This window comes from Xiphophorus couchianus, chromosome 14 (genome assembly GCF_001444195.1).
Source record: "Xiphophorus couchianus chromosome 14, X_couchianus-1.0, whole genome shotgun sequence".
In the NCBI taxonomy this organism is placed as follows: Eukaryota; Metazoa; Chordata; class Actinopteri; order Cyprinodontiformes; family Poeciliidae; genus Xiphophorus; species Xiphophorus couchianus.
In genome coordinates this window covers 5,740,510-5,752,526 of record NC_040241.1, presented here as the reverse complement: position 1 = coordinate 5,752,526, position 12,017 = coordinate 5,740,510, and the positions used below count along the sequence as shown (strand labels likewise).

The following is a 12,017-nucleotide window of genomic DNA, read 5'->3' as shown; positions in this document are numbered from 1 at the left end:
GAAAAGGCAATACTTTATGTCAAATACGGCGGTGGATGTAAAACTTGGATGACAAGCCATACTTGACAGAACCGTGAATTTTGGATGTGGTGAAGCTAATATGTTCAGACCATGGCAAATGCAGGTACACTTCCTCAAACAAACCAGACTTCCTGGTCTGGTTTGATTAAAGCGGACTAAATAGGTCAGGTATGAATGCACACTCTTAATCACGATTAATGTTCACCTAATATGAGTGACTGACCGAAAGGAAACGGTTAGAAAATGTCAAAAAAAAAAAAAAAAAGTCAAGCTAGAAAAGTTTTATAGCAGTGCCCAGAATCTTCTTCCATTATATTTGCTGTTGCCACCTACTGCTGGAGAGGTGGTATTACAGTATTTTTCACGGAAGTCTCACAGTTTAAAAAAACCCAAAAAACTTTAAGATGCAAATATGTTCTTTGTTTCAAAATGTGGAACAGTATTACTAGCATATCCTAGAAGTAGGAAACATATGGAAACCAAAACAATGGTTTCAGTTTGCAGTTTGACATTTTTTCCTCCCCCTTTGTTTATGCTCAGCTTTCTAAACACATCGAGCTGCTCCATATCATGAGTTCGAGCATCGCTTCCTGCTCTTGGCTTAGATTTCAGTATCACCCTGCAATATGGTGCTCAGAAGCTCCTTATAAGAAGGGATTAATTCTGTTCAGATGGTAATGTTCCCCAGAAACAACGCATTGTTCTAAAAAACAAACAAATGCAAGCACATGGGATGTTGCTGAGATTTTTAACCGCGATTTGGATGAGAATGCGTAGCTGTTCGTAGGGGAGAAAAGATGCCTAGAAATGCTTACTGAAGTGATTTTTCGGAATATTTTTGACTCTTTCCCTCAGAGCTGTGTCTGAAGGAGTCGCTGTGCATGGGAGTTTCCAGCAAGCTTCTGCTGGACGCTACAGGAACCCCGGGATCAGAGCTGGACTCCATCTGCAGTCTCAGCGACAGAGGTGGGAGCACAGCGTCGAGACCTCCGGCACATTTTCACCTTCAAACCACAAACTTCAATTTGTTTTAAGTGATCAACATGAAGTGGCAAGTTATGGTGGACAGGAAGGGAAATGATGTCGTAATAAACTTTAAAAAAAACCCTTTTTTTATTAGTTCAGACACCAAATATACCTCAAAATGCATTGAGATGTGCAACGAAAGCCATCTTCGCCCTACCGCTGAGGGTAGGATCTACTGTCTTCTTTATCTCTGCTTTTGGGGGTACAGTCCAATCAGCACAAAGGAAAACAAATGGCTTTCTTTGATTGGCTGCCTTGCCAACACCAGCCGGTAGCATTAGCGCTTAGGTATTTCAGCTTCCTTTCCTTTCAGAAGGACTGTCTTTCGAATATTTTAGAAAAGCGCTATGAAGAAATTTTTTTCTACCTGCATTTGCCATGAATAATTTGTTCCAAATTTCCTTTGTATTCAAATCCTCTGCTGGAAGCAGAGTTTCTGCTTCCAGCTGGTGAATGAGCCTGAACATAAAAGCAGAGCTACCACGCACTGGTTTATGTTAAGGGTGTTTTCACACCTGATAGGCCGGCAGACTCTGCCCGACCGGGGACCATAATTGCAACATTTTCAGCTGCTGCGGTTCGCTTTCACACTGCGCCGGGTCAAACAAAGAACCTGTTCCTCCCCTCGTCTGTGGGGTCACTGCCCCAAGAACCACTGAAGGAAGCGACACTGAAATCCTTCTTCACAAAAATGGCGATTTTCTGTTGTTGTTGGTACAAGATCCTGATAGCACTACACTCTCATGTTTGTTTATTTTGTATTTACCCAGAATGCACTGCGCTATGGTCCTCTTTCTGCTTTTGGAGCGGTCTCCGGTCCGCTTGGCGTTCACACATGCATTCGAACCACGCCAGAGTTCACTTCAACCGAACCGAGACCTGGGTTTTATATGGACCAGACTTGGTTTATTGGTCCACGTCAGAGTTCAATTAAGCATTCACACTTCCTCAAACAAACCAGACTTCCTGCTCTGGTTTGATTAAAGCGGACTAAATAGGTCAGGTGTGAATGCACACTCTTAAAGTATAATCTAGACTTCACCCAGTTATCGTTTATACAAATTTATTCTCAAATTTCTGTCACATAAAATCCCAATAAATTACACTTAATTTTATTTTTTTTCTTTTTACTTTATTGGGGTTTTAACATGACAATATGTGGAAAAAAGTGCAAGCGACATGCACACCTTTGCAAGTAACCAATGGAGCTCAAGAGTTTCTGCCTGGAATGCACTTTCACAAGAAGAGAGCACTGGAGCATACGTTGCGTAATGTTTCGCCTGCACCTCTACTTTGATTGTGCCTGTAATAGTCTGCCGTGACATCCCGCCGTAATTGAAAAAAACTAGCTTTTCGGACACATTAATTGAATTTCTTTGTTTTTGAGCCGCTCGGAACAGCAGACCAATCTCTTAACAGAAAACGTATTATCCTCCTGTAAAAGTTAATATGGTTGATGAAATCACTGTGGGCGAGAAGAAGCCTTTCCCCCCCTTCATTTGCAGTTCCATCTGTTTAGTCAGCGCGCCTCTTCGGAGGTCTCGAAACTAAAGTCTTCTCCAAGGGACACGCTGTTCCTTTTAGTTATGCAGCATTCAAAAAAAATGAAACATTGTAATATGCACTCTAAACTATCTGGCTTATCTACTTTCAGAGTAGCTTTTTTTTGTTGTTGTTGTTGCGGGGATTCGATTGCGTCTTTTGTCGATCTTGCAGAAGAACACATCGTTGGCCTTTTGGCAGCTGAGCAAATTCAAAGTAACCAACCGTTTCTGAAAGGAACGGAGACAAGAGACGTGATATAAATAGGCAGGGACATATTCACAACAGCTAGAGCGCACTCATAAATCTGTCTCTTAAATACAGGGAATTAGGGAGTGTATTCATGAGCGTCGGGGGGGGGGGCTAGCATGCTCTGGAAACTGCTGCTGCAGAGTTCAGCTGTTAAGTACGACTCTTCTGGGTGTTTTTGTTTTTCTTTTTAAGATCCATCCCGTCTCTGAAGAGAAGAACTGTTTGAAAGTGATTCCCCTATGACACCTCAGTGTAATGCGCGTTCTGCCCACCAGGTGTCTTGTTGAGCAGGTTCCGGGCCATGAAATGTCCTCAGGGAGAGAAACTGGTGTTAAAAATTCACCCGTACAGATGAAGGGGGGGGGAAGGAAAATCTTTTCTACCCTGTTGTCTTCCCCTATGCTTACTCCTCAAGAATAAATCAAAAATAATAACCATAATGACCCCCCCAACTCCTGCCACCCTCCAAAAAATAAAAACCTGTATGATGATTCATTGAAGGAGGTCTTCTCCATGGAAAACCTGTGTTTTTGTGCTGAATGTGTTTCGTGGCTCTGTTTTGATTGGATCCCCCCACCACTCTGCTTCAGTCCACAGTAGCTGCTCAGACTCGTCCTCTGTGGGCAGCCAGAAGGAGGGGGGATCCCCGGCGTCTGGGAGGGACCCCAGGTCAAGCTCCGGATCAACAAGCTATTCACAGGTGGGCACGGAGAGTTTACACACAAAAACCCGCAGGCCTCACTGAGGTGAATGAAAGCTGGTTTTATTTGTAGACATTACTCAAAATTCCCAACATGTAGTTATGAAATGATAAGCCCCTCTTTTTTTTTTTTTTTTATTTGCGGCGGCTCTGGGTTTTGCAGGACGTTTTTGTAAGAGTGTTGGAATATCAATACCAGAGGAACAGCTGAGGATCTATCAGAACACAATAACACCAAACATGGTCAAAGTCAAGATTCAAAACCATTACAGGCTTAAAAACAACAGACTGTCACCAAGAAAGGCAGGTTCTGATTATTCACACTGCTGTTCATAAAATGTTTATATCCCATCAAAACTTTTCTCATTTTGTCCACAAATGTCCATGTTTGGGGTTTTGTGTGACAAGCCAATAAAATCAAAACCTTTCTTCTTTACCATTTTTATAATTATAAATTGGAGAAGTGTGGCATGTATTTGTACATTGCTCATCTGAGTACAAGTACATGCACACATGTTTAATGTAAGAACTTAACCTAAAAATTAAATATGCTCACCTCAGAATGAAATATCTCGTTTTACCTACATTAATTGGGGCTTGCCCGGGGCGAAACAGCTCAAACTCGAGTTTTGAAACAGATTCTCAATTGGATTTACATTTAGACTTTGACTAGGCCATTGTTACACCAGAATATGCTTTGATCTAAAGAGTTGCCGTCCAGCTGAAAGATGGTCTCAAATCTTTTGATCAGGCCTCCTGTCCCTGCTAATGCACAGCATGATACTGCCATTACCAAGATTCACTTTAATGGTGTTACGGGTAACACCTTACACCTTACATTACCAATTTGAACGTTAAAAATGACAGAAATGTATCTAATCTGACACAACCACTGTTGCCTTTTCTATAGTTGAAAATCTGGCAAACACACAAATACATTTTTAAATGTGTTTTAAAGTGATATAACCTTGTTTTTATGAACGCAATAAAGATGAGACAAACTGCCAGTTGTCTCATGTTCATTGCGTTGTCCCAATTTAGAGCAAAACGTAACTTTGTTTGTGTTTTCAAGTTAGAAATCTAAATCAGCTGCGGGCATAAATAGTTTTAGGGATATCTGCTGCACTTGAATGATGTGTTTTCTTGTCTTTCCCATTTTGAAAGCTGGAAAACTAGAAAAGGCGTTTCTGTCACATCATCTATTTACACCCCAGGGACACAGGAAGTCGTGGCAGAGTTCACAGACGACTCAGTGTGAACTTTGAGTGCGATGTTTACACTCCTTTAATCAAAAAAACTTTTTTTTTCGATTAAATCTTTATCAGCGATGATCTTTAACATAAGTATAAAACTGAAGCATGTTTTACAGTGTAAAAAGAAACATGCATCATGGCATCGAGGACTATTAGTGTTTGTTTAGGTGAAAATGTCCCTAATTACGACTTTATAAAGAAATTATTGTTACAATTTCTGAGTTTTTTTTTTCCTTTAATAAAAAGGTGTCCGTCCCCAAACCATGAATTCACCTTCCATATGTTTTGCGAAGCTGAAACACAACACTCGTCTTTAGCTGTGAGCAAACAAGTGTGCCAACCCAGAATCGGATGCATTTTTACTGTTTAAACACATCCACACACACACATACTCACACACACGCACACACCTACACACACACACACGCACACACATACACAGATTCCCCCCCCAGATCTCCTTATCCAGCAAACAGAATATGACAGATTGGCAAACAGACTGCGCCGGGAACAGATTGACGGACAGACGGACAGAGCGGATAAGGGCAAACACGCAGGCAGCGACGTGCGCACGTTCGACAACAGGTTGAAGACGCCTTTGGTGCGAGAATCTAACATGTGACTATGTTTTTTCTCTCTCTCTCTCTGCCCACAGAGTCATTCTCCCTCTACAGCTGTGTGACTGTCATCTGAACAAGAGTGAGTTTTATGTGCAGGTCTCTCCCTCTCCCTCTGTTGCTCCTTTTTCTTTATTGCGCTGCTCATGTTGCTCACTTTGGGGATATCACCAGCAGCGTTGGGCATTTGCTGCATCGTTTATCGTTTATCGTCAAAGATTTCTTACAAGAATTTTGATTTAATGCCGCCGCGATAAATTTCAGTTATTGATGATAAAGAAAAATACAAAACTGACGTCATTATCAGAAATGTTATGTTTTGCTGTCTTCTCCATTGTTAGTTCCACAGGAACATCTATACCTATGAGAAAATTCAAAAATATGACTAAATATAAGTGCTGTGCACAGATTAGTGATATAAATCACGAAGCCTGAAAAGGCCCTTTTCAAATGGGAATAGTTTTTAAGAACAATATTTGTGTTTGAGGCACTATGAATGTTGTGCCATGCCGTCGTTAGCTGTGTAATGGTTTTCCGACTTAAAGTGCGACGGAAACACCTTCTTTTTTTTTTTTGGAGTCACACGAGTCATGTGATCACCAGCTGGATGTTTCTACTCGTCTTCTACAACGAAGAAGACGACAGAAAGTAGGACGATGGTTTGTTTTTCATTTTTTCCGGACACCGTAGCTCTCATAGCGTTGTACAGTTCCTGTCTGATGTGTTGAATCCAAAGCTCTTCTGTAAAGTCGCTGACTACAAATTCATGAAAACGCCGAGTATGTATCCACTGCCGAGTATAAGGGGCTTGTTGCTCCAACCCCTGAATAAGATGCCGACGTTTCCTCTGACGGCTGGTGGATGAGCGCCAGCACCATGGCTGAATCTTGAATATCTCATGTAACTTTTTTCATCTGTTGTTGCCATGATTTTTACTGACTTACCGTGTGAACAAACTTATTCACGTGTGATTTTAATTTCATTTCTTATTTAATAGAAACACCGCAATTGCAAAATTGTTTTTTTTTGTCCATATCACACCTAATTGCGAGTTTACCCCCCTTCCCACTGAAATAGTTGGAGTGAATGTCCTTTCTTTTTTTTTTGCTTTTTAGGAAGCAGGAACTGCACTCGGGACTCTTCGTGGCTTCCGTCATCTCTGACTCGACTCGAAACTGGACTTCACCGACTTCCACCCGAAACTTCTCTCGCGCCCTTCAACCTCCTGCGAGAGTGCAGACGACGCCAGGGGGTGGAGGGATCAGGCGCAGCTGCACCGCTTCGCATCCAAACAGGATCAAAAACTCGCCCGTCCCCCCTTCCTTGTTTTAAACCATGACAAGCGCCGATAGGGGGAGGGGGGGGAGAAAGGGTGGCTCTCCAGCGCTCCGCCATTTTGGGTCTGCCAGTCTCAGCTGCTGGCAGAGTCATCGACACCGACGGCACTTCAAGCTTGCACAGTGCGGCCATTGTCTGCCCCGCAACTCCCCACTAGGCCAAACCACTTGGTCTGAACCACTGACTGGCCGACTGTACACATCACATGCTCCGGCATCTGGTAATAAACAGGAAGTAATATGCCGGGTGTAAATGTGGCGTGGGATTGCAGATTTAGGATGTATTATGTACTTTATCACCCTCATAACGCTGAATGGAGACCGTACGCTTTTTTTTTGTCTTTTTATCTGCCCTGTGTTTTATTTGTAGGTGTGTGTGTGTGTGTGTGTGTCTCGGGTTAGGTGGGATTGGATCTATGTAAATGAGGTAACAAGCACACTCACCCAGACACACACAATGCCCCCCCCCCCCGACACATGCAGTCACTCTTATTGTTATCAGACAGTGGAGCACTGTTCACATTCACATGCTCTCCCCTCCTCTCTAGCTCCCTCTCATACACACACACACACACACACATACACAGTGCCCAGCTTAGAGCCTGGTACAGTGACTAAATGAGGCGAGCTCACATCTGAACACGTACAGATGATGAAGAAGAGGAGTGGTTTGCAGTTTCAAAACTGTTGGGAGTGTGTAAGCAAATTATATGGCTTTTTATGAACAGTACTAAGAAATTAAAGTAATAACGGTATTTAGTCGTTCTTGAAGTGTAAGTAATGGTGCTGTAAAGTTTTCATCCCCCCTTACAGTGTTTGTTTTTTTGGGGGGGGGGTCATCCTTCAATATTTCAGCTCAAACAAGTCAAGTTTACTTTTTAGAGGCAGTTCAGGCTGTTAAGACATAATATAATCGATTCTAAAACAAGCAAAAATATTACATTTTGTCAAAAGCCTTCATCAAGCAAACACGCGCTGATCAATGTTTTTAGCCGTCATTTAAAGGAACTCGGTGTTTCGGCAGTTTTGTGGTTTTCTGGAAGTTTGTTCCAAAAGGCGTTTGTCCCGTTACATTATGTGCCAACAGTAGCGCATAAATTTAAGCCTACGTTTCTATCCGAGCGTCACACATTTTTGAGAAAACTTTTTTAAATGTTGCAAATAAAGAAGAAAATGCAAATGAGTCGTGCGTCCGCCTACTGGCTTAGAACAAATCGACCAGGCTACGTAAAGCTTAATGTCGTCAGATGTTCGCGTTACACACGACTACAATGGTAAGGAAGCAGAGGTTGTTGGGTAGCATGAACCACACATCTCAGAAAACTGGAGAGAGGTTTTCAGGAATGCGTAGCTATTGAGTTGTAGCTGTTCTGTGATGTCAACTAACACTGGCGATGTTACCGCCTGTAAGGAGACAGAGAAAGAGAAGCGATTCTAACATGCACCGACAGCGGAAGCAGCGGATTGGTCAAGTGAGGTGTAAGTTTGCTACATCGTAACTTATTAGGCAAATGTGCTGCCATCTGCCCATTACTTTGACAGCCAAAAACCAACACAAGCAAGCGTAATAACTTTTTTTTTTGTTTTTTTTTGGAAAATCGAGAACACTACTGCAAAGTTTGCTGTTTCCTTTTCTACTTCTAAAGTATGCAACGTGCGCTCAAGAAAACTTTGTCAGAAACACAATTTATGAAGCACACCTTCTAGTCCAGCTCTGGACGATGCCAAAAAAAAAAGCTTCGGAAAATATAATGTGACAAAATCAAAACTATTTTGCCTCCAAAGGTGCGGCGGCACAACCAGTTTTAATACTTTCAAATAGGGTGGCTGGGTTTTTTTCTTAAATTGACACTTTCTTGTGTAATTACATGGGGTTATCTTTATTTCAAACATGTTTGATGATCTGAAACATTTAAGTAGAAAGCAAGAACAAAAGATTACCTGTAAGGGCGGCAAATACTTTTTCACAGCACTGTTAACCGTCAACGTCTTGGTGCCTGCGCTGAAGAATCTCCTTCAGTGAACTGAAACTGAATTTTTACTGCTTCGCCTTTTGTTGTAAGATGCCATATTCTGTATGCCAAAGGTATGAATGGCTGTCAGTGCAATGTTTACTTGTGTTTTAAACATTATCAACTAGTTTTGTTTTTCACACACTGTCTGCGCTCTCCATGAAATGAAGGAAAGTGGATCATTACGTTTGCGTTTACGAGTTTTATCCTTTAGGCTAGTAGACATGAACCACATCTGATCATTTTTAAGGAGCAATATGACAAATTTAATGACAGCATTACGTTTGAAGAAGGATGTGTAAAATGTTCAGCTTTGTGTATGAATTTTGATTTGGGTTTCTCCCCTCCATGTCTTTCTTGTAGTTTGAATGAATTATGTCCATACAGCAAATTTTGGAGGTCGAAGGAAGCAGTGAGTTTGTCTTCGCATTGAGGCTGAAAACACTGATAAACAAAAGATAACCACGTTTCAGCGCTGCCGTCTCTACATACTGGGGATGACGAAATACGCTAAATGGCACCAAAAAAACTCAAAAGAGAAACTTGAGTTGCATGAGTAAAAAATGTGCTTTTTTACTTTTCCCTCAGTTCCTTGAAAGAAGGTTTTTGAACTCTTTTAACCTTTCCACATTTTGTCAGCTGCAGAGTATTTGCTGCTGTGAAGTGGAAAATCCACAAGATGTTCAAAGTTTGGGATGAGCAAACCGACTTCTTTACAAATGTGTCCCTCGCTTTTTTACATCCGGAGGGAATTGCTTGTACTGGATTTTGTTTTTGAAGTAGCAAAGGGGCCAGAATAGACATTCGTGTCACACTGTTCACATTTTTGTCGGTAAAAGAATCTTAAGCCAAGTTTTCGTTTTCCCCTTTCAACTTCTCGACGTTTGCCGATTCGTGCTAGTGTGACGCATAAAATCCCAATAAAGTACACTGAGGTTTTGTGGTGCTAACGTGACAAAATGTGGACAAGTTTAGGGGGTGTGAAAACATTCAAAAGGGACTGGATGCAAAGCTAACAACCAGCGTGAGAAATGAAACACGGCTTTCTCTACCGCAGACCTTGATTTTTATAAACCGGGGTGACGTCATCGTCTTGTCAAGGTCTGAAATACATGAAACGAACGCGGCTTCTAGGCCACCACCTAGCAAAGCGAAAGGACATAATGTGCTAAAAAATCTCTAACGGTGCGTCGTACAGCAACAAGCCCGTCCTTCGCTGTCGGAAACGTGTGAAAGATTTACAGTCCTGTCATGTCTTTCAGTCAGAGCAGCTTCTCAGAGAAAGATGAAAAACATTCAAATTACTCAATTAATTAGCATTCATTCCCCAGCACTACTACTCTTTCCTTGTTTGTTACGCATATATATATATATATTTTATTTTTTTTGCAATATTAATTTCCAGAATTGCTCAGCAGAATTTTGTTGTGAAGCTCCAGTGTCATGTGTTTGTAGTCAAGAACTGACCTTGAAGAGCTTAAGACGGATCTGAGACGTGGAGATAAAGTTGTCCAACAGCACTCAGCACAAAGAGGTTAAGTGCTGCTGGACAAGCTGGTTGTTGGCGAAAATGTAACTTCTGGGTCTCGTATGTTCTGTCCAAATTTAGCCTAAGCAAACATTCTGAATGTCAGGCTTTATTAGCGTGTTTTAGAGACCTCAATCCCCCCTTTCAGTCACATTTAGACTTCAAAATATGACCTTATTTGGACCTCGGTTCACCTTTCCGATTTCAAGCACATTTTTAGCACATGCAACTGGTACGAAAAAACAAAGAAACGTATCCCCAAGATGTCAAACCATTCCTTTAAGAGACCTCAAAACTAGCATAGCGAGGGATAAAAATAACTTTCACTTCCTCCTCGATTCTGCAACACTTGCTGTAAACCTATTAATAGCTGTTTGTTACACCGCTGAGTGCTATTTACACACTCGGATATGGAAATTACAGGGAAAGAAAGATGCATACAGCTTACCAAAAATGTAGCTATTTCAAACAGATACAGTGTAATTAAAAACATATTCATTAAAAAAAAAAAAAGAGTCATGTTTAAGGTACAGACCTACAGGATGCTGGAGAGGCAGCCCACTGCCGCAGATTGTGGCCGGTTTCACGTTTCATATCTGCATCCATATTGAAAAGTTGCAAATGGCTATTGAGCCATTTCTGGATCAATATGCAATTTGTTGGCTTGAAGAAGTCGGCACACGTCGCAGCCTTCAGCTGTTTGGTACATTGCATTGCATTGGAAGCGACGTAATAAACACCATCATTCATTTATACTGCAGCATACATTGTCTCACTTTTATGAACAGTGTCATTGTAAAGAAACTCTTTTTTTTTTTCCCTCCTCGCTTTTGGTGTATGACGAACTCTGCCGGATGTTTACATTTTATTTTTTTGTGAAACAAAGTGGAACGTTAGAAATGCATGTTACGGTTGTTCTGCTTTTGTTTTTTGTACGTTTCTGTTCTGAATTAAAACTGGACTTTAAATTTAAAGTGCACCAATTGAGATTTTTTTTATTCCCCACCCTGCCTCGTATGGCCTGACACGGGGAGGGGGGGGCTTGTAACCTTGTAAGCCCCTCGAACTCGCCGTGCGTGGTCTCCTCTGTGGAAACCAGCTGTGCTGCCGCGGCCACACAAAAAGCAGAGTGATTAGATAACTACAGTACAGAGCCATATCAAATAGTTCCAGGGATCAAATTCCCTTAAGGAGGGAGGGCAGCTTCAGAGTCCATCTGTGCATGTGAGGGGCACTGAGAGAGGAGTGGGAGATAAAGTATAAAGGCTTGGGGAGAGCTGGGGGGCAACAGGAAGGGGCATAACAGAGGGAACGAGAATGGGAGCGACAGAGGAGAAGGACAGGAGACAGTAGGTGGGAATGATGGGAAATGAGCGAGGGCTAAGGGGCAGACAGACAGAGAGGCACAGTCAAGGGGAGAAACAGGGAGGGGAATTAAAAAAAGAAAAAAGGGGGGCGGGGAGGGCTTATAGAAAGAGGGAGACACAAAGTAGAGTTCGAACTTTTTTTTTTTTCCTTCCAACGTTGAGAACCGAGAGCCGCAGAATAGATGGAGGAGAGAGGGGTAAAAAAAAAAGGGGGGGATGTTGACAAAGCAGCGAGACTGTGGCGAACAAAGAGAACGTGAAGAGAATGAGTCGAGGGAAACATCAAAGGGATTTTTCAGGCCCGGTTACCGGGACAACAGACATTTGCATGCGATTAGCTTTTTACATCATATTAAGAAGGG

The 12,017-nt window shown here is 42.0% G+C and overlaps 1 protein-coding gene across 3 annotated transcripts in view; it reads left to right on the top strand.

Annotated features, from left to right (window-relative positions):
• Positions 1–11,262, top strand: part of arhgef40 (Rho guanine nucleotide exchange factor (GEF) 40) — a 48,262-nt gene extending 37,000 nt beyond the window's left edge. For 2 of the 3 annotated variants that reach the window (XM_028037837.1, XM_028037836.1), the window contains exons 24-27: positions 877–987; positions 3,432–3,541; positions 5,450–5,493; positions 6,527–11,262. In XM_028037837.1, the coding sequence (XP_027893638.1) occupies positions 877–987; positions 3,432–3,541; positions 5,450–5,476 (248 nt within the window). In that variant the 3' untranslated portion in view covers positions 5,477–5,493; positions 6,527–11,262. The remainder of the gene's footprint in view (positions 1–876; positions 988–3,431; positions 3,542–5,449; positions 5,494–6,526) is intronic. The other variant, XM_028037838.1, reaches the window with a different exon arrangement.
• The last annotated feature ends 755 nt before the right edge of the window (positions 11,263–12,017 follow it).